We start from the raw sequence: 23,743 nt of genomic DNA on the forward strand, positions 1-23,743 counted from the left end.
TCTTTATTGGAGTATAATTGCTTTACAGTGGTGTGTTAGTTTCTGCTTTATAACAAAGTGAATCAGTTATACATATACATATGTCCCCATATCTCTTCCCTCTTGCGTCTCCCTCCTACCTTCCCTATCCCACCCCTCTAGGCAGTCACAAAGCACTGAGCTGATCTCCCTGTGCTATGCGGCTGCTTCCCACTAGCTATCTGTTTTACATTTGGTAGTGTATATATGTCCATGCCGCTGTCTCACTTTGTCCCAGCTTACCCTTCCCCCTCCGCGTATCCTCAGGTCCATTCTCTAGTAGGTCTGTGTCTTTATTCCCGTCTTCCCCTAGGTTCTTCGTGACCATTTTTTCTTTTTAGATTCCATATATATGTGTTAACATACAGTATTTGATTTTCTCTTTCTGACTTACTTCACTCTGTATGACAGACTCTAGGTCCATCCACCTCACTACAAATAACTCAATTTTGTTTCTTTTCATGGCTGAGTAATATTGCATTGTATATCTGTGCCACATCTTCTTTATCCATTCATCTGTTGATGGACACTTAGGTTGCTTCCATGTCCTGGCTATTGTAAATAGAGCTGCAATGAACATTTTGGTACATGACTCTTTTTGAATTATGGTTTTCTCAGGGTATATGCCCAGTAGTGGGATTGCTGGGTCGTATGGTAGTTCTATTTTTAGTTTTTTAAGGAACCTCCATCCTGTTCTCCATAGTGGCTGTATCAGTTTACATTCCCACCAATAGTGCAAGCGGGTTCCCTTTTCTCCACACCCTCTCCAGCATTTATTGTTTGTGGATTTTTTGATGATGGCTGTTCTGACTGGTGTGAGATGATTAGATTAACTTTTAAAGTAATAAAAAGCATCAACTTTTAAAGTCATCATTCAATTAATATGAGGGTTATTATGCTACTGTCAATTAAGCATGTCAGCAGTCCAGTGTATGTTATTGATTAAACTTAGATTACATTAATATCGTTTAAAATGCATGACATTTATGTAACATCATCAGGGAACAAATGATCTCTGAGTAAATTTCTCCAAGTCATGAAGCTTAACCCTTGAAGTATCAGAACATTTCAGTTGAATAATTTTGAATAGAATTCTTTGTAAAGCATACTTTATTATTCTCTATTGTATCTGTGCTATTGTATGCTATCATAATTTAGCCATGTCTAAATGAATTCAGATCTTCAGCACATGTATTCATTATTAAAGATTCATCACATATGGCTACCTTTAGGGCTCTTGAAATGTTAAGGGCTCTCTCTTGTTATACTAAAATATCCTAAGGCTGCTGTCCTTCCAAAGTTTTAGGTCTGCTTTTTGTCGTTGTTTTCTGATTTTTCTATCAGTATCAGCCATGAGCTGACAGCTGTCGCTTACTCAACTGTTAGTGTGCCGTAGGAGCCTTCACCCATCCATGATCTGATGTTTTCAGTCTAACATAAATTGAGGCAAGGTCAAGATGGTTAAAATGATGTGTACCGTAGGAGAAATAAGCTCTGAGTGGAGATGGGTGAGGTGAGGTGGGAATTCTTAGTAACAAAGACTCTGAGCTTTAATGGATGGACTTTGTGTCATCTGTTTTGACTCTAAAAGACACCTTCTGTTATTCATTAATTCAACTCTACTAGGCATCCAAAGATGAGAACAATGTGGTTTATGCCCTAAGGACGTTCCCCAAACTGTTAAGGGCCATGGTACCACAGAAGCACGAACAAACCAGGGAGGGCATCAAAGGAGACTAGACTCTCTGGCATTCAGCTGGGTTTGGGGTATGTGAAATTTTTGGACTCAAAAGTAGATTACTTGGGGGCTCCTCCTAAATGTATACAAAAACAAATACTCTAAGGTTACGACTGTTTAAAAGTTCCAATTCATAGTAAGGAAGGTAGTAGAATAAAAATAAGTGTAGTGACTCTGGAGTCTGACAACCTTGTATTTGAATGACCTTGAGCAATCTTATTTTTAATCCTTTTCATCAACTGTAAAATGGAGTTGGTAATGCCTACCTTATAAGGTTGCTGTGAGGACTGAATGAAGTAATACGTGAAAAGTACCTGGCAGAGTACCTGAATCCAGTTCCATGTCTCACTAACGTTAGTTCTTTTTTCTACCTCTTTCTCTCTTGCACTTCCCTTAAATGCTGTTTGGTAATTGGTATCTGTAAAAAGAGTGAAAAAATAAAATGATAGATACTTTTTTTCTTATTTCTATGAGGCTCTTTTAAGTAACTTTTTTTAATTGAATGACAGTCACATCATTTGAAAGGTTGATCTAATAATAGCACTAGAGACTTGAAGATGACAAAGTGCAAATTTTCAGTTGAGTCTTGATTCCAATTTAGATCCAGAAAGAGGAAAATTGAAGAATTCTTATTACTGAAAATTCAGATACCTCCCTAGGCACACTTGTAATTGTTTTGGCCCCTTTTAGTAAAGCATAAACCAAATGCCACATGGGCACCTCAGTCAGCTCTTAAAAAAAGGCGTTATAAACCCTGGATGTGTAAGACACAGTGGTACCACGGGGGCGTCTTTGCTGGCGTTTAGCTTGCCTGAAAACACGTGGAGTGTTCGTTTTGGTAATGTGGACATTTTTCTCCTTCCTGTGAAATGTTTCCGTTCATCAGTCAATTCCCCATACCATGCTGTTTTGTAATTCCAATCTATATTGCTAGAGCAAACCTTCAGTTACCCTGAGCAAATCAAAAATAGAAAATGACTTGGGTTTTGTGCTCTTCACAGCTGTGTTAGTGAAGAAATAGATTTTTCACTGACCCTCATAAAATTTTTCTGTCGGAAATAATGCCCATTGAAAGATCAGTTAGTTACACTTCTATTTCGTTTTTAAGTGACTTTGCATTTTCCTTCTCAATCTCATTGGCCTAAACCTGTTTTCTTTTGAAGATAGAACACTCAACGCTCACCAGTGTTGGCTCCTTCTTGGTGTTATAAATTAAGTTGTTAACAAGTGGATTTCGGCTGTGCCTTTTAAAATAATATAACTATAGATTTCAACCCAATCACTTTCCTTTACTCGTTATGTTAACAGATGTTCAGTGTTGCGTTTTCCTTAAGGGTGTATAGTTTCTCACTGACTCTTGGCTTCAAATAGGGCTTCTCTGCTGTTGGTTTTGTCTGTAAGAACTTAAGCTGTTTAAAGCTGTTCACACTTGTGGCCAAGAGATCCTGGTTCCCAAAGCAACGGTTTATCACCCACCCTGTGTTATCTTTGCTCTTGTATTTCTTTGGTCACAGGAACACTCTTGCAGCCCGGTGGGTTGGCTCCACGGGTCGTGCGTGGAATCGGAATGCGTGAACTGTTTGTGGTGAGCTGTGGAGGTCAGGCTCATGTTCCTGGAGTGCTCTAAGCAGCTTGACTAATCTGGCAGCATAGTATGTTCTTGCGGTTAAATATAGACATACAGGCACTTTGCTAGTTGTGGGTCACTGTCTTACTGTGCAGCTAAAAATTGTCCCATTGGTATGAACAGTGTTCCCTGGACGGAAGGCCTGTTTTAGTTTGTCTTCTACTGTAGGTCTTTAGTACCTGACTAAAAATACACCTTGGGCCAGAAATAAAAGAGCCCTACCTTGTGGCCGAGACACTTATGGTGGCAGAGAGCAGCAGGGTCATGGACTTGGTCATTCTGTTTTTCTGCTTTGGAACATAGTCTGTGTAACGGTTCCAGACTGTGAGTTCGGGTTCCTTTTCAGGCTCATGGAGATTACAACAGCTTGTTGGAGACGATCCTGTGTGATCAGCTTCATAAAAGGGCTTGGTAGGTATGAAAGGTTGTTAATTGTGCAGAGTGGGTAACTGGTTATTAAGCGCTGGGTGTAGGGCGGATTTTCCTAAAGGTTACCATGGATGGGGGTGGGAGGGGCACTTGCATCTCCATGCAGGGAATTACTTATAATGTCACTGTTCAGAGACAAGAATAATACCCTTTGGGGTTTCTGTTTGGGACTGCAGTGTTTCTGAGGTAAGATTTGGTCAGTTTTATACATGAGTCTGTGGAACAACAAAGCCATGATGTCATGGAATTTTTCTGTGCATTGAAGTTTCACTAAAAGATTCGATATGACTATCTGTTCTATAAAATTGCTAATCTGTGAAAATTGCTAACATGTATTTGGAAAATAGTCAATACCATCACATTTAATATTACAGCAGAGGTAGGGTTTATGCTTGATTTCTTCTAAATACTGTTGTAAATATCCTTATTTGTTTTCTTTCAAACATTGAAATGGGCCTAAAGCAGTTTTTCCTTTGCTTTTGACCTAGTCTTCTCCAACATTTAAAAAATGTTTTTTCTTTTTTATGAACTAAAAAACAGGATACCATATGTTAACCAACATTAACTGGGTCCAAATTGCATGCTGCTGCTTTTTCTTCATCCAAGTAATAGCCTGGTTACATTAGCTCTAGCATAACCTTGTAAGCAATATTGTACAGGAGTTCCAAAAATTTAATGAGAGGTAACTTCCATGACACAGAGTTAATTACATGCATCTTGGATATCCACCATTTAACTTTCTATTTAATGAAGGTGGAGGAAAAGTTAATTTGTAAATGGTAAAGGCACAACAAACTGCTCTAATAGAGAAGAAACATTTTGTTTATTAATGATTTGGGAGACTTAATTACTTGTTAATTATTGTGCACTATCTCTAATGAGACTATTAGATATTTACATATAATACCATTCTGTTTCTAGGAATAAAATCTCTATTAGTCATTAATTTACCCCTTATGGGTTTATGAAAGTGGAGTGTATGTTAGGAAACTTTTTCCTCTCAAGAGATTTTTTTTTCATGTATAACAAGCATACAAGTTAAAAGACAAAACATATGGATGCATTTGGAAAAAATGCTGCATTGTAATAGGACTTATGTGAAATGCTTAATACTTTTGTTGTTTGATGTCTCTTGGAAATGTTACCGACCCTTGCTGTGTTACCACTGGACAGACCACTCCCATGCTCTGCTAGCCATCTCAACTTCTCTTTAACTCATTGTCTTTCTTGCTCACAATATATAAACTTAACTGCTAAGAGATCAGTAACAATTAATATGTTTTCTGTGAATTGGTAGATTTATCATTGCCTTAGATGATAACCTTGTGGTAGGCATGTGTCAAGTGAATTTTACAGTCATTGTACAGTTCCGTAACTACTTAAGAATTTAATAAAACCTAAAATATTTTTTTATTAAATGAGTTGACATCTAAATAAATAAGCACATATGAACCAGGAATTTAATAAATATTTTGATCTTGACAAAATAAAAAACTAACCAGACTATAAAGGATTTCAGTTATTCAGTTAGTTCATGGACAAATTATAGAGTTTCTATTGTATACCCTGCACTGGAAGTCCTTCTCTCACTCCAGATGTTGCAAGCATATCTTGTGTTATCATATGTATTAATAATGTATATGCATAACATCTATATTATACATATGTATAGGTAGATTATTGCATACACATATGTGTATATATTTTATAGTAGAATGCGTTTTGTAATGTATATTATACTGATGTGTATGTATTTTTTTTGCACGGTAACATGCTTTATTTATTTATTTATTTATTTATTTAATTGGGGTATAGTTGTTTTACAATGCTGTTAGTTCCTACTGTACAGCAAAGTGATGTAGAGTTCCCTGTGCTATATAGCAAGTTCTCATTAGTTATCTATTTCATACATATTAGTGTATGTATGTCAATCCCAATCTCCCAATTCATCCCACCCCCGTATGTATATTGTTTTATGATATATATTATATTAACAAAGACATACATAGGATCGGACTCCTTTTCAAGTCCCCTTACCTCCCGCCCTGCATCATGTAGTCTCCAAGGGTATCCTGAAGGGAACAGCTAAAACTTTGGTTCGTGACCTTTAATGTCAAGAAAAGGCAGTGCCTGGCCCTGCTTTCTGGTGGCCGTCCCCACACATCCAGCCTGCCCTATCTTCATTGTCACTTCAGGTTGGGTCCCTGTGTCATGCGCCCACTCATGCAGCTGCAGAAACTTCTGTTCTCTTACCCTTGATTCTGGCTTAAATATGGTTCTAATAATGTAGTTCAAGAAGCTGGGTCTGTCCTTTTGGGTGGACCTGAGGCTACCGCCTAGACAGCAGCCTACAAATGACTGCTGTTCCTGCAGCCTCTAGAGCCTTCTTGGCCATGCCCCACAGTGGGAAACACATTTTGCGTTATGACCCAGAGCACACACACACGGACATATCTGTGGGCACAGACAGAGACTGGAAACAAAAGTATCATGAAACAGTGCTTCGCCTCACTATGCAGGGTGTCATCACTCTGCTGTTGTTTCTTCTACACTTTTCTATTTCATTGCAGTCATGCTGGTCAGCACCCACTCGGTTGGTTTCATGATTGAGTAACAGGTCCCAACCTGCACTTGACAAGCTCTGCTGTAAAGATTTCATAAGCCAGGCCTCCTCAACACACCATTAGTCAACTTCTCCACCGAAATGACGTGCTGTCGTCCTTGATATAACATCCTCCTCCTGGGCGTCTTGGTGCTTTATTTGTCAGTGTCCTGTTAGGTGGCAGAAAGAGCTCTCCCAGTAGACTTGATGTGAGTCTTGGGTTGAATATCAAGGTGCTAGGCTGGAGACAGTTCATGACCTTATATACCTTAATGCTTCCTTCCTTCTTAATGCAAGGACTATTTACTGAGTACTGGCTATTAAGCTGGAAAGTGAGGATACAAGAGGACTTACACAAATTCTTTGCCCTTGTTGCACTTAAGTGTAGTAGAGGAGACAGATAGAAAACAAGTACAAAATACATCACTGAATATCAAGAGGTGGCCGGCACTCTGCAGGAGGGCGAAGCTGGGTAAAGGGGATGGAGGCTGTCAGGAAGAGGAGGTGCCAAGGAGTGTCTGGCCAGAAGAGCCTCTAATAAAACCAGAAGGAAGCGAGCAAGTGAGCCACCATGAGGCATCCTTTTCCCCCACTTTGCTCTCATTCTCTTCTGCCTTGAAGGCTTCTCTGACTGTATCTATCATCAGTAATTTCTAAGTCTCAGTGTCAGTGTCACCACCCCAGACGGTCCTGCCCTGACCCCATAGTCACAGATATGTGCACCCTGTCTGTCTCTCTCGTAGGATTTTTTTTCATTGGAGTATAGTTGATTTACAGTGTTTCAGGTATACAGCAAAATGATTCCGTTGTATATATGTATGTTCTTTTTCAGAGTCTTTTCCATTATAGGTTATGACAAGATATTGAATATAGTTCCCTTTGCTATACAGTAGGTCCTTGTTGTTTATCTATTTTATGTACAGTAGTGTGTATCTGTTAATCCCAAGTTTGTAATTTATCCCTCCCCTGCCCCCCTTTCTCCTTTGGTAACCATAAGCTTGTTTTCTATGTCTCTGAGTTCCCCCCTTTTCTCTCTTCAGCCCTCATAGCACTTCGATTTGTGATTCTCTTTCTGGGTGTGTTTATTATGTAATGCCTATCTCCCCCACATACCCCACGTACCATCAGCTGTATGAGGACAGGAGTCGCACCTGCCTTCCCCCACTGCAGCTGGCACACTGCTTGGAGCAGAGTGGGCTTTTAGTAAATAGTTGATGACCGAATCAATGAACAAATTAATGAATGCTCTCCTAAATTCATGTGCTCGTCCATTGGCTCATCAACCTGACACTGTCTTGTGGCACCTTGTGACTGAATGTACTAAATTTTAAAAATCTTTCAAATTGTCACTTTAAATTTATCTTTGTATTCTCCACTGAACTTTGCAGAGCACCTTATCCATATTAGGGACTCATTTGTAGCAAATTGATTAACTGATCGCATTCATAGTATTTTCAGACAAAAATATTTCTGAAATATCATAACATAACTATGAAAAAGGACACCTAGGGGAATGACATCCCACCTGTATTCACCCTTGCTGTGTGTTGTAAGTGTAAGTGCTCCAAGATACACACCATTCGGTCCAGCACAGTTAATGTGACAGGATGTAGCTGGACTTGAAATCTTAGTGAACATTCTAACTTACGTGATCAAACCTAGATTATAGATGGTGTTCAGTTTTCTTATATAATAATTTATTTTTTGAATTGAGGTTCTAAGATAGCATTCCTTCATTATTGCCCGCTATAAGGCAATAATGGAAACTTTTTACAAATGAGCCTTATCTTTTAAAAATGTTCTATTATGAAAAATTTTCAAACAAACACAAAAGGAGAAAGAACAGTACATTATACAACACATCTCCATCACTCAGAGTTAAGTTATCAAGATTTAATCATGTTTACTTCATGTACACCATCTTTCTCTTAAGTATTTTGAATCAAATATGGGCATCGCTTCATTGAATTCTATATAATCAGTATACAGTCTACAAAATATAGGTATTTTCTAACCTACCCACAATGCCATTATCATTCCTAACAAAGTTAACCATGATTCTTTGATATTACCTGATATCCAGTTCATATTCAAATTGCTTTGATTGTCATTTTTTTTAAATGTCTTCCAGCAGTTGGTTTGCTCAAGTCATGATTCAAAGAAGGTCTGCTCTGTCTCCTAAGTCTCCTTTAATCATACTATTTTCATCTCTTCCATTGATTGGTAGACATTAGTGCACTTTTCTTATAAAATGGACCCAATTCTGGATTATTTCTTTTGCTTCCTTAGGGTGACATTTAACTTGTTCCTACATCCCCATTGTTTCTTGTAAATGGATATTAACTCTGCTGTTTTGAAAACTTGATGAGGATGGACATAGGGCAAGATACAATTCCCTCTCTGCCCTGCTGCTCTGTTCTAGTGTTAGGAGACTGGGAACCCCTCTGCTATTCCCAGGAATACCTAGCCAACAGTTTTCAGTGCTTGGGGGGACAAGAACTCCTGCCACGGGGTGGGGGGATTTTGAGAAAGCTTCTAGAGTCAGTATTCTAAAAAAGTTTCTCCAATGCCTTAACCATTATAACATCTCACCAGGGAAACATATCTTGCATGACTTTCTTATTGGAAAATCGTGATGTGACAGGATTTCAGATCATCTCTGTAAGATGTAGGACCTTCCTTTCTGCTCTGATGGGCCCCATACAGGTTCCCACCTTCATTGTTTTTCTCAGAGTTGGTACAGTGGTCTTTAATTTGTGTTGTCCCTCAAACAGCCCTTTTTTTAGCCCATCCCACACAACAATATCGATCAGCATTCCTCCCAGAAACCGGCTAGCTTCAAATAGAATCCAAACTCGTTGACTTGTCATCCAAGACCTTAATTCTAATAATAAGAATTAAAAACCTACATTTTTTTCAAGAGTCAAAGGTTTTTATTAGGATGATGAAAAAACTGTAAAGTACTGAATACTTTTAAATGATATAAAAAGTGGGTAAGGCACTGAATATTTATTATTGACATGATATAATGGCAAAGGAGAAAGACTAGAGAAGAGGAAGTTGTCATTTGGATAGAAAATTCCCCTTATTGCCTCCTCATTAAAAAATTATGCACAGGGGCTTCCCTGGTGGCACAGTGGTTAAGAATCTGCCTGCCAATGCAGGGGACACGGGTTCGAGCCCTGGGCCGGGAAGATCCCACGTGCCGCAGAGCAACTAAGCCCGTGCGCCACAACTACTGAGCCTGCGCTCTAGAGCCCACGAGCCACAACTACTGAAGCCTGTGTGCCTGGAGCCCATTCCCTGCAACAAGAGAAGCCACCGCAATGAGAAGCCCGTGCACCGCAATGAAGAGTAGCCCCCGCTCGCCGCAACTAGAGAAAGCCTGCACACAGCAACGAAGACCCAACGCAGCCAAAAATAATAAATAAATTTTAAAAAATTATGCACAGGAGGAGGTCAAGATGGTGGAGTAGGAGGTCGAGGAACTCACCTCCCTCAGTGATCTCATCAACAGTACATCTACATGTGGAACAGCTCCCGCTGCAAACCAACTGGAGACTTGGAGAAAGACAAAAACCTACATTTTTATAGGACTTAGGAGTTTAAGTTTTTCATATATATATACTTGTTCAGTGATTTCATTCACACAAAGGCTGTGTGCTGTGGAATCAGATGGGTGTAGGTCCATTAAGTAAGCACAATTGTTTAATTATGCCAGGCATTGTACTCAGTGCTTGAGATAAGGACAAGATGTAGTCCTGTTCTTGAGAATTTCTCAGTTCCTTGGTGAAGACAGAGTCTGTGCATGTGTGCTGTGATGGGGATGCGTGGTGGGCGGGTGAGGGAGGACAGGACAAGGAGAGACCCTCAGCAGATGCCTCCAGGCACCTGCCATGCTGAGCCCTCGCCTGGGTTGTGCCTTTCTCATCTCTACCTGTCAGAGTCCTACCTGTCCTTTAAGCCTTGGGTCAGATGCCATCTATTCCACAAAGTCTGGCGAATCGGTGGCCTGGAACAGAGTTGATGCCTCTGTCCTTCTGGGTCTACTACAGGGTTTTGTGAAAGGCAGACTCTCAGCACCTAATGTTTTTGAAAAAATGTTGACACGAGTCCTGAATTTACAGCTCGGCATGAAGCCAGGTTTCCTCTTATGTCTACCTGGAGTGTAGGGAGTTGCCAGTCTCAGAAAGGTGGGTGGGAACCAGAGCAGAAATGGAGGTAGAACTGGAAGGGTCAGGAGTATTTGTCAAGGTTTCCTCTAGAGAGAAGACAGACAATGGAATCTCACTGGTTTATATTAATTCCAGGGAAGGCAAGTGTTGATTACTAAGTGTTTGAATAAGTGATGTTTTATACGGCGTCAGTGCATTTTTGTTTGTTTGTTTGTTTTTGCGGTGCGCAGGCCTCTCACTGTTGTGGCCTCTCCTGTTGCCGGAGCGCAGGCTCAGCGGCCATGGCTCACGGGCCCAGCCGCTCCGCGGCATGTGGGATCTTCCCGGACTGGGGCGCAAACCCGTGTCCCCTGCATCGGCAGGCGGACTCTCAACCACTGCGCCACCAGGGAAGCCCGTCAGTGCGTATTTTTATACAGTCATAGCATACTGGAGCTAGAAAGGACAACGAGGCCTGGCCTCTTTAAGAAGGACAGGTAAGGAGAGCAAAGACCAGTTGCTGCAGGTTCCTCTCCCAGGGACACACACAGCTGTGCTGGGACTCAGACCTTGGACTCTCCATTCAGTGCTCTTCCTCTGTTTTGCCTACAAAGCATTAACTTATTGGAGTTCATGAAGCATATCAGTTTTGCTATAGGCAAAAGGAATGAAAAACACTTCTAAGAAACACAATGTAGAAACAAAATGAAAAAAAATAGTAATGATAATAAAAACTTGCATTTTCAAAAAAACAAAAACACTTCTATCAACTGGATTAATTGGTCCCCTTTGCTTTCCTCAGAGATCTCAGTATATGGTCCCCAGGCCAGCAGCATTGGCATAACCTGGGAACTGGTTAGAAATGCAAATTATCAAGCCCTACCCCAGAGTCCCTGAATCAGGTAGGGCCCAGCCTTCCAGGAGAATCTGATGTGCAGAGTTTCTGAGCACCCCTGATTCACATCAAAAGGTAGCAAATCTTTTTCAAAGCTAACATAAAAGAATGCAAGGCCTTGTCCAATGTATCATAGATTTTAAATTAAGGAATTTCAAATTAATGAGACTTTACTGCATAAAATGAGCCATAAGAGGAAGACAGTAGAAAGGAGAAAATACAAGAAAGAGGAGAGGATGGCCAGTGAGGGCCACATGAATGAGAGCCACATGTCAGTTCTGTTCGGGAGAAGACAGAAGTTGAAATTGAGAATTATCCCGCCTCTAGCAGGTTATTCTATCTCCTTTTGGTGAGAATGGACCTTGAAATGTCAATGTAACCTCATCTTCCTTTGCTCACAGATCTTGGCAAACATTCTCTCAGGCTCTGATGACAGTACTTACTTGGAAGATCAGGGGAAAGTCCATGTAATTGCATCTTAGCAGATGACAGACATTTATAAAGGAAATCACTCAAGTGTTACTGTCATTTCTCTAAGATAAAATACTGGAAGGTAAAGGAAGAGAGAAAGAAAACAGGGCAGTGACTTGATGCTTACTGTCTCTTTACTGAACTTTTTCACTCTCTCCAAGGTGTTCAGTCTTTGGGAGACCAAAGACAAAAACGGTTTTGAGAGGCAGCAGATTGAAGTAAACACAGAGAACTGTGCCTTCAAGTTCACTTGCTTCTTCTTAGGATAACAACCAGTTAAAGGTTATATCATCAGGAAAGAATAGTCTCTAGACCTTTCTAAGGTGTGTCATTAATCAGATTTCATATATTTATATGGGTCCTCAATTCTTTTTTCTTTTAAGATTTTTTTTGATGTGGACTATTTTTTAAAGTCTTTATTGAATTTGTTACAATATTGCTTCTGTTCTATGTTTTGGTTTTTTGGCCGTGAGGCACGTGACATCTTAGCTTCCCGACCAGGGATCAAACTCACACCCCCTGCATTGGAAGGCGAAGTCTTAACCACTGGATTGCCAGGGAAGTCTCGGGTCTTCAATTCTTGATTCTTTTTTGTACTCCTAGCCTTTCTTAGCCTCCTCTAATGCCTAAAAGATGCATTCAAGGTGAAGAAGACATACAACTGGGCATGGGACCCATGTCTGGAGGTTGTATGAGTCTTTCTAGAAAATAACCATCTATACTAATCCACAGGAAGCCTCATTCTCCAAATTACAACATTTATATTTTATCTTGTCATCCCTTGAAGTCCCCAAACTAGTTTATGCCAGGGGAAAAAGCCTTGTGAGTGGGTAAAGGGACTTATGTTATTTAGTCTTCATCGCAAGCAACTGCTGTGTTTTAAGACAGGGTGATACGGGAAGCTCACAAGATATGCTGTCAGGTAAACATGGGTTCAGATCCTGAGTCAACCGCTCTGTGACCTTGGGCAGATCATGTAACCTCTTTGAACCTACATGGTCTTATCTGTAAAAGGGAGATTGTTTGACCTTCTAGGATTATTTTTGAGGATTAAAGATATTAATTGTCCTAGAGATATCTTGTGAACCCTGAAACTTGAAGGAACACAATTTGAGAATTATAGAATTGAGAGCTAAATAGTGTAAGAGAAAACAGGAATGTATTTAATGAACAAAAATGGGAGGAACATTTCACATTATTAGAACTTTATGGAAATTAATTAAGCAGAACTTAACATGTCATTGAATATATTTCTCTTCCAAGGCAAAAATTATTTCTGAGTATTTTTGCCTAGTAGTCTTTTATTGACCTACTTTGAAATATATACTATTATTTAGGAATCTTCTATCCCTTAAATATTTTTCTGTTGCTCAAGCTAATTGTTTCTTCTTATCCCAATATCTTTCACTTCTTCTTTTTATTTATTTATTTTTGGCTGCATTGGGTCTTCGTTGCTGTGTGCAGGCTTTCTCTAGTTGCGGCAAGTGGGGAGCTACTCTTTGTTGTGGTGCGCGGGCTTCTCATTGCAGTGGCTTCTCTTGTTGCAGAACACAGGGTCTAGGCACACGGGCTTCAGTAGTTGTGGCACACGGGCTCAGCAGTTGTGACTCGCGGGTTCTAGAGCGCAGGCTCAGTAGTTGTGGCGCACGGGCTTAGTTGCTCCGTGGCATGTGGGATCTTCCCAGCCCAGGGCTCGAACCCATGTTCCCTGCATTGGCAAGCGGATTCTTAACCACTGTGCCACCAGGGAAGCCCTCCACTTCTTAATAATACTCTTCAGAGGAAAATAAATCATCTGATCATAGTTGGAGGGTTTTTTCTTTTTGTCCTAATTTACTTTCCATGACCTTCAGGGTTTCTGGTCATTTTGAGTACTTGCAGTCCCTTTAAAATGCCATTTCTTAAGCACCCTCATAAATGCATTAGTGGACAATTTATTATTGGTCTATACACAGTGTGACACGTTCTCACGGTAGCTGCGTCATCCTTGGTTTATGTTTTATGCAATGTTCCTGTAATCCCAGTAAACAAAATAAGTCTTACAGGAAAGGAGGGATTGAGGGGGGGACGTATGGCCCTAAAGAAGGACCCAGTTCTTGGTTACAAAAGGGGTTTGCTCTCCAAACCTCTAAAATGAGCGAGGCACCGAGAACTGGCAGAAAGAATAATGTATACCCAACTGTGAACAAAGAAATCTAATCAGTTTACTCCTATTTTGAAAGATAAGGTTACTTAGATCTCTAGAAAGTAAAGTTGTTTAAATAGACCTTCATTTCTAGGAGGAGTACCTACTTTGAACAGTTACTACATACTATCTCAGGATACTTAAAAAAAAAAAAAAAAAAAAGTAAACCATTTTCTTTTTCAAATGCTCACGGTGTGGTTCCAGTAATGGAAACATCAGAAGAAGCATTGAGTGTTTTGAAAAGCTGGCTGTTTGCTTGTCTGTCTTTGTAAGCTGCTGAAGAGCTGGCAGAGATGCCCCCTTTTCTGAGTCCTGTACTTTGTGAAGGAGGTGAAGAAGCCGTGTGTCTGGTCAGCATTTTGATTCATGCCCTTCACAGGCTGGTTAAAACTCTCATTTCCAATCCAACTGACACAGATACAGGCAGGCCACAGGGATGGATCAGAAAAGCAGACCCTGCCTGAGGCAAGCGCTCTGGGTTTTCTGGACATCGAGAATGCACGTGTCTTTCATCCCTCTCCACAACAGTTGTAGACTGTAACATCTAAGCACCTTTGGGCAGATAGACAAGAGCAGGTTCCTCTATTTGCTCACTCAATTTAATTTTCCCTTCGTCTTTTAGAACATATTGCAGTCTAACACATTGTGTGTGTGTGTGTGTGTGTGTGTGTGTGTGTGTGTATACACACACATGAAATTGCTGATTATATGACCCTGCCTCAGTAAACTGTAAACTCCATGAGGGCAGGACCCATCTGTTCACAGCTATCTTCCCAGTGCCTAGAACAGAGCCTGAAGCCTCAGCCCTCATTCGTTAAATATTGGTTGAAGTGAATGGGTGAAAGCATGAATGGATGGTAGGCTATAACGAGCGATGGTATTAACGTGTCTGAAAACCTAACTGAGAAAAACAGTTGCTCTCCTGTAACATAGATCGCCACTTCTAGCCTCTGGGGCACTTACACAGGGAAACTCGTTACAGCCTTTCCTTTCCTTAGTGTCGCAATAAAAATGTAGCTGCACCGTGCGTTTTGGAGCTGTTTGTGCTGGTGTTGCAGTTAGGAGGTTAGGAATTCGTGGAAATGTGGGTAACTCAGGGAAATTGTACTGAAGACCGTAGCCAGCTAAGAGCAGTCAGGCTAAAAATTAAGGTATTAGTTGATGAAATTAGGGGAAAAAAGAGTCACTCTCGAAAGATCATCACTTGCGGTCAGAAATAGATCTAATAAAGAGGTAACGAATGGGCCGCAAAAGCCTAAAACAGACCTCTAACAGATTAAGGAATGGAGCCTGCTGGCTAGAAGAAGTAGACACCCAGTAAAAGGGGGAAAACACCTCCTGAAACCATCCAGCAGAAGCAACTAAAAGAGACTTTAGCATGAAAGTAATAAAATAGCATCAACAAAACCCATTTAAGACCAAAGAAGAATTAGAACATGTTTCATCCGAGATTAAAATGTAAATGGGAAAATATAAGCAAAGCAAATTTCCAAAGATTCAATAGTTAGAGGCCTGATTAATATCTGAAAGTGATGCTCTTCTCTTCAACCCCGCCTCAGCTCCCCACCCGCCCCTAGGAACACCGGTTTCAGTGACTTTCTAGGGACATTGAGCTGTTGTGTGAAAATAGGAAGATGAGATGAAGAAAAGGAGAGGGGGTAAAGGCAGATGGAGTTGAAGCTTAAAAATCCATCACATACGAGAAATTTAAATGAGAAAAGTGTTTACTCCAAGTTAAATTGTTCCTTCGACTTGTCTTTAGGTGGGGAAGAGGAGATGATGGCCTGTCAGGACCCTTTTATCCTGAGGGATCCGTATTTCCAGAGGTCCCATGTTAAGAGGATGTTGACCATCCAGAGGAGCTGGGTGGACTGGGGCAGAGCCCAGTGGAGGGCAGGGCCTAGACCCAGCCAGTGGAGGAGAGGGGAGTGACCGGACCCTAGAGTGTAGACGGGCTTCTTGCCCGGCTGGATAGAAAGCAGGGAAAGCAGTGGAGAGGAATAGACTCAAACTGTAGGGTCGTCCCTCAGTGCCCACGGGGAATTGCTTCCAGGAGCCCCGCAGATTCCAAAATCCATGGGTGCTCAAGTCCCTTATATAAAATGGTGTGGTATTTACATATAACCCATGCCCATCCTCCCGTATATTTTGGTTCATCTCTAGATTACTTATAATACCTAATACAGTGTAAATGCTATGTAAATAGTTGTAAGTACAGTCAATGTAAATACTGTGTAAATAGTCACCAGCCCGTGGCAAATTCAAGTCTTGCTCTTTGGAACTTTCTGGATTTTTTTTTTTTTAAATCATTTTCCATCCAGGGTTGGTTGAATCCACAAATGCAGAAGCAGAGGAGACAGAGGTCAGACTGTAACCGCCTGCATTTGCAGAGCTGGAAAATGGGGCCTTAGTGTGGCAATTACTGAGTTGGTGGTTGGTGTATACGTTTCGATGAAAAAAAGTTTTAGTTAAAAATCAGACCTATGAAGAAATAGATTTAATTTTTGAGAGCAGAGTTTACCCCTTAATAGACCAAAACGTTTTTAGTGTTTTCCTTTTGAAATGGAAACCTTTTGCAAATTTATATCGTTCTTTTTCCTCACCTTCTCAACTACAGGACTAGATGTTGAACTTATTCTAACCCTTCCACGGGACTCAGGCTTATCGTCGTGAACGCTAATCATGACAGCCTGCAGAATGGAGATATCCTTGCCCCCAGTGTCCTATTCTGTGGCCCTGTACTAACTGGCTTCGGGCAACTGCATTTTTAAGTTCTGGTGGCTTTTGAGAGTTGTGCCTTTTTTTCTTCTTCTGCTGTTAGTGCATCTACCCATAGATGTTGTACCTTTCCCTTATAATTTTCTGTTTCCAGACTATTATGAACTTAGAAACGAGACAGTTGATCTTAGTTCTGTGTAGATTAAGGGCAAGCAAGTGCTGAGGGAGGAGATAACGATTTTTTTCCAATGGTAGTGATCTAATGTTTAGTGTGAACTATGACTAAATTTCAAGTACCAGGAACATGTATTTTCTGCTTCTCAACTATATTTGGTAACAATCTATAACTTGAGTCACTGAAAGGTGCCATGAAAATTATCCTAACAAAAAGCTAGAATTTGTTATGAATTATGGTGGGAATGAAGAGGGCTTTCTAAAACTTGGGAGTGGGTCTGGTTCAAGGACACTTACCCATTAACTCTCACGGCATCTCCATCTGCCCAGCTGGTCTGTTTGCAGCCAGAATGATGGGCACCCTCTCCCTGAGTCGCTTTCAGCTCTGACACAGGGCTCCGCTGGGCTTGTGTAGTTCCAGCTCGCTAAGGCTGTGCACACAGACTTTTGTACTCACGAGGATGTCTGGGCTTTGAGGTATTGGCAGATACCATTTTTTATGATAGCAGTGAATTGGTACTTTGGCCTTTTAAATGGAAGAGTTGTCTGGGAGACATTCTGATACCTGCATTTCAGCTCTTCTGGTTGAAGATGCAGCTTTGCAGGAGGACTGCTACAGGTCACTGTTAGGAAAATTCTCTCACTATAGTTAGGACTTTTAAGCCCCAGAGCCTTATGATAATGGATCTGGTCTTGCAGTTGTATCCCATCAACCTGACTATTGCTGTCTTCTAGAAATGGATTAAGTCCTGTGGAAAACTAAGGGGAATAAAAAGTCCTCCACTTAGACTTCTTCGGTTTCTGTTTCAGTCTCAGTCCTGTGGCACAGGGCCCTTGATACATTAGAAAGATATCTCGTGGAGATGCCACGTCCTTCTGTAGGTTGGACCTGGGAGGCTTCCTACTTCCACCAGGTTCTTGCACTTAGGGTGGGAGGTAGGGCAGAGGAATGGACTTCATTTGCATCACCTGATTTTGAATATGCCCTTTAGAATCAATAGTACCTTTCAGTAAGCTGCAAGGAGTGCCGTTTACTAATGACTCTTCACTGCAAATGTTTCACCCTGTTCCTTTCAAACTGTGACCACTGATTCTTCTCATAGTCTTCCCTCCTTACGAATCACGTCAAGACATACAGAAATAAAGTTAGATGTCATTTATTTATTTAAAGAGATTTATTATTACCTGTGCGAAGAACTCTGTATTAGATCTGGGAGGCTACAGTCTTGTGCGGGGACACAGAAAAGTATGTGGTTCAGTTACAGAGCCAACCCTCAGCAACACTGCGTGACTAATTGATAATGACTTCACTTGTCAGCCATCTCTGGAGCCTTCCTTAGGTCATGCAGGATGTACAAGGCCAAAGCGCGAGAGTTAAACGTTTAAACCTTGTCAAACAGACTGACCAGTGAGGATGGGCCTGGTGGAGTAGGTTTCATGGAGATGAGAGTAAGAGTGGTTCTGAAAGGCCAGGAGGATTAGATGAGCAGAGAAGAGTGGAAAGCAGCAGCAGAGGGCCAGCAGGAAGGCGCAGGTGAGAACGGTGCACACCTGGGCCAGCGGGGCCATCAGCACGACTTGGGTGCCTTCAGTACCAGGCCATGTGTTTGAAGCAGGATGAGGAGAATTGAGAGCCGTTGAACATTTTGAGCAGAGATGTGTTCGAATTAAGCTGAAGGAAGACTCGTTTGGTATGTGAAATGAGTGGAATTAAGCCAGCAGTGGGGCTGCTGTAATAATCTAGCCGTAGGTTTCCAAAGGCCTAGACTAGGATGGAGCTAGTGAGAATGGAGAAATGAGAAAATGGAATCGTATACAACCGATTTTATTTTATTTTTATAACTTGAGAGGCCATATTCTTAAAGTTTAGTGGTAGTTGAGATATGGGAAGACCCTCCAGATGTAAGGGAGTCCCCAACTGTATGGCAGGTTAAATGAAGTAGAGAGGAGGGGATGTTAGGAAAGAGTAAGAAAGATGACAGAGAATCTACATGACATGAGAACACGCTGGTAATTCCATAAAATTAATACAATTAATAAAATTTTTGCCTGGCTTCCTCAGAATTTAGCTTGAGATAGAAAGAAGTTTAAGAGAAGGCTTGAATTTATTTGTAGTTTTGAGAAAAGTGTGTTCAGCTTTCATGGAGAACTTTTTCCCTCCTTTATTATCGATGACATACCCCCATTCTCTTGACAGCCAAACCAATGTCCAAACTGGACAGTGGAGGGCAGGGCCTGGACCCAGCCAGTGGAGGAGAGGGTAGTGGCCGGACTGTAGAGTGTAGATGGGCTTGCTAGCCCGGCTGGATAGAAAGCAGGGAAAGCAGTGGAGAGGAATAGACTCAAACTGTAGGGTGCCCTCAGTGCCCATGGGGGATTGCTTCCAGGAGCCCTACAGATTCCAAAATCCATGGGTGCTCAAGTCCCTTATATAAAATGGTGTAGTATTTACATATAACCCATGCCCATCCTCCCGTATATTTTAGTTCATCTCTAGATTACTTATAATACCTAATACAATGTAAATGCTATGTAAGTAGTTGTAAGTACAGTCAATGTAAATACTGTGTAAATAGTCGCCAGCCCGTGGCAAATTCAAGTCTTGCCTTTTGTTTTTCTTCACTCCTCTCCTTAATCTCTGTATCCAGTCACCCAAACTATCTAGTTTTCCTTCTCAAAGTCTACTTTATCATCGTCCTCTCCTCAGCATACCTAATGCCTGTCACCTAAGCTCACCTACTCTCATATTTCTTTCATTGAATATTGTTAACTGACCATCTTACAGGTACTTAGGTGGAAGGGGCTAGTCCTTGTTAGAATTCAACATGTCAAAGGGTAGTCAAAAGTAGGGAGACGTGAAATTTTCATTTATGAATAAAAAAATCTTTTTCTGTAACTGTCAAAGCAGTGGTCCGTCTGCTGCATCCTGAAAGGAGGCCACTGACTGGAGATTCTGCTAATGGCCTCTGTTCAGGATCTAATCCAAGTAGGGAATCTGCACATTTTATAAAGGATGGGGAGGGGCATCCCGACTTGAACCGAAGGATGGTGAGAGGGAAACGAACCCGCACCTTGGGTGGCATAGATGGCACTGCGTGAGCCTTTTATCCTTCAAGAGGGGCATCCCTTTCAGGAGCAAGAGCCAGCTGGGCTTCTGAAAATTGTTCTTGGAAACTTCTGGAAGGGACGACCCCAGAGTCTTTTCCATTATTAGAATGAATCTAGAAGACAGAATGCTCCTGGTTATCAGGCAAACCAGGACAAGGAATCACTTGTTTTCCCCTGTGCATTTTCATAGTCCGTTTCCCTGGAACGTAAAAAAGAAGCTAAAAACATCCTAAATGTTTTAGGATTTCTCAGCTGTATTATGTCTTTGCAACACAATTTACCTAAAACAATGTGGTAACCAGAAGTATTTCAAGATATATACGGCATAACACACACTTATATAATCAAAATAGTTAAATCCTAACACCATAAGGCCAGGTTATGATGTTGAGTACAGCATTCTTCATGTGATTCATATCCTTATATTTATGGTTCAACATAGCCAATCTGAATATTGATGATGTTATTTTCAGCCAGTAAGAATATCCTTTCTGTGTTTTCAGCTTCTCCAGTTGGCAACGGTTATATCAAGCCTCCAGTTCCACCCGTATCTGGCACACAAAAGGAGAAAGGGCCACCAACCATGTTACCCATCAGTGTGGACCCAGACAGCAAACCTGGAGAATATGTCCTCAAGAGTTTATTTGTCAACTTCACCACTCAGGCTGAGCGCAAGATTCGAATCATTATGGCAGAACCCCTGGTGAGTATGCACAGGAGACTTGCATCTTTTTAAATTCATCTTGACACTGAAGATAGATTTTACAGCTCTAAGAAAGGATGGATGGCTTTTCCCCTAGTTTCCAAATGTTTGATACCAGAGGTAATTTTTAAAAGATAATAGTTCAGTTTGCTGATTGAAGAAAAAAATTGTGGACGCAGGACTTCAAAACAGTCCTTAGCCAGTACAGTTCAGCAGCGCACTTCACCCCTGCATTTAGGACAAATAAGCATAATTTCACGTTAAGCCTAATTTAACGTTATTCATCATAGAAAAATCGTGTTCCTAGCCTCTGCTGTGTCATATACTTTCGTCAAAATCTTTTGTCCTATTTTTAAAGTAAAAGAAAAAAAAACCGTCATTCTTCAAGGGCTGGCCTGAGCTCCCAGTCTGAGAACATATGGTCTCAGTGACATCTTATCCGAGGAAATTTTTTGGTGAGTCATTCAGAAATACCACTCTGTTATCTGAAAATTGGAAGACCGGAAATTCTTGACTCAGTTACCTTTAGGTCCATTCTTAGATAGATAATGCCCTTCAACGTCAGTAGTCAGTATCTTTCTTTGCAAATGATTCTGCTGCAAAATAATGCTTGTGGCTTCCGTCTTACGTTCATTACTTCAACAAGGGCTCTAAGGACAGTGTGCTAAATCTCCAAAGGGCGGTCAGAAAGGAAGAAAGTCCAAGTGGAAGATTCAGATTACTTGTTTTCTGACCTTGGTAGGCCACACACAATAAGAGAAAGGGAAGGAATTCAGAGTGACGCAGCTCTTTGTATGAAGCTTGGCCTTGTACCTCCTGTGAGGAGACTGGGACAGGAGAAGAGGTCTAGGGTTGGCTTTAAGGCAGGGGTCCCCAACCCCCGGGCTGCTGAGCTGTCTGGTTAGGAACCGGGCCGCACAGCAGGGGGTGAGCAGCGGGTGAGCCAGTGAAGCTTCCTCTGCGGCTCGCTCCCCACTGCTCGCATTACCACCTGAACCATCCCCTGCCCCCCATTTCTGTGGAAAAACTGGTTTCTACGAAACCAGTCCCTGGTGCCAGAAAGGTTGGGGACTGCTTTAAGGCATCATAGCTTAAAATAATTGAACATAATAGTGAGCCCACCGCCCAAGTCTCAAAAAAATACATAACGGGTGATATTCAACATCATCTGTTAAAAATAACCTTTATAAGAATCACAATTTAAGGTTTGGGAATCAAAATTCAAGAATATTTAAGTGTATGGTTGCCCGAAAGTTACAAACTTTGCATTTTAACGTTTTTATTAGATCAGTGAATACTAACTTCCTATGAAGGAAAATGTTTTCTTGGTTTTACAGTTTCAATCATTTATAATAAATGAAACCTTAGTACTGTACCTTTTCCCCATTCACCCGTGTTTTTGTGTTTTTAGTACTCTTGCTACTAATAATAGCTAATATTTCTGGGGCACTTACTATGTGCCAAGCACTGTGCTTAACTTATGTCCTTTAATCTTCATGATGACCTTAGGTAGGTAGTATTTATATCCCTGTTTATAGATGGGAAAAGCTGGCACAGAGAGGGGAAAGTAATTGCCCAAGATCACACAGCATTGATTTGATTTCAAGCTCGTTCTCTTCAGAGCCCACCTCGGAACCATTCTACACTCTACTGCCAGTCATTTTCATGGAAAGATACCTTCTTTCACTTTTTTAAACAAGCCAATACAGGGATCCTCATAACTTGAGCCCAAAACTCACGTGCCCAAATTGCCATTGCGCCAAACAGTCCCGATCCCTGGGACCCTCTGAGCTCCTTGAGAGGTGCTGAGGCAGCCCAGGCCCCCTCCCCCTGCCAGTGCGGGTCGGGAGCCACCTGGGTTCCAGAGATCACAGGGGGAGTTAAGGAGGAGAGAGTTGGGAAGGCACAAAAAAGAATCGTTTCACTCCTTGACAGTGGAACAGTGCCAAAGTAGCAGGCCAGGGCTCTCTGAAATTGTGTATTATGGTGGATTTTCCCAAGAAACTGGGAAGTTGTACAGTAGTTGAAAGAGGTGCTTAAAAGGCTAGATCCTGAGCCATCCCTGTTTCCAAAATAATCGTTTAGATACTGTTACTTAAGAATTTATGAAGTAAAATAGTTTAGGTTTAACTTTTTCATCTTGAGTTTACTCAGTTTGGCACGTGTTTGCATGACATTTTTCTTCCTGGAGTAAACATCATGTCTGAAAAAGTAACATGTACCACAGCTTTCTTTTAATTAGAGGTAGCCATTTGTGTTCCTTTCTATGAGACAAAGGTCCCCAAACAAGAAAAATGGAAAAGAAAAAGTGCAAGTCCTCTTCATCAGCAAATTTTCATTGTGTGCCCAGGGTGAGAGAGTTTATTAGATGCTGATGGCCAAGTAGATGGACATTGTGTTTTTAGCTGAAGAAATGTATTCAATCAATTTTCAGTATCGTTGCTTTTTATAAAAAGAGACTATTTACTCCCCTTGTATTTTTTGGCAGAGATGTAAGCTTCTGTGCCATTTCCATTTCTTGTCTGCTGAAAAGCGCTTAGTAATTTTTGCCCTTGTATTTGCTTACTTATGGGGCAATAAATGAGTAGATTCTGTGGCTTGTTACCTGATTCTAATGTAAGTGTGCATTTGGCATTTGTTCTGTAGCCATAGCGAGAAGAGGTGTTATTTTTGATGCATGTGTAGTACATTTAAAGGGAACTCCAAATACATGTGCCCTACTATTTCTTTTGCTGAGGTTGGCTTTATTTAGAAAGATGTTGAATCTTTTAAAAACCTGGATTTATGTGGGCTTGTATCATATCACAAAGTTGTATTCTGTTATCTCTAATATAATTAAAACCTGTATGGAATAGCAAAGATAATTTTTAAAAATTTTGTAGTATAGATTTGTTATCTATGGGGCTACTCAGGAATCTGTA

At 41.0% G+C, this 23,743-nt stretch overlaps 1 protein-coding gene across 4 annotated transcripts in view; it reads left to right on the top strand.

Moving 5' to 3' along the window:
• The window catches only part of FRY (FRY microtubule binding protein), a 429,644-nt gene that overhangs the window by 197,524 nt on the left and 208,377 nt on the right, over positions 1–23,743 (top strand). For all 4 annotated transcript variants that reach the window (XM_060288251.1, XM_060288249.1, XM_030882555.3 and 1 more), the window contains one exon: positions 20,623–20,822. In XM_060288251.1, coding sequence (XP_060144234.1) covers positions 20,703–20,822 — 120 coding nt within the window. In that variant the 5' untranslated portion in view covers positions 20,623–20,702. The remainder of the gene's footprint in view (positions 1–20,622; positions 20,823–23,743) is intronic.

Source organism: Globicephala melas, chromosome 18 (assembly GCF_963455315.2).
Source record: "Globicephala melas chromosome 18, mGloMel1.2, whole genome shotgun sequence".
Lineage (NCBI taxonomy): Eukaryota > Metazoa > Chordata > Mammalia > Artiodactyla > Delphinidae > Globicephala > Globicephala melas.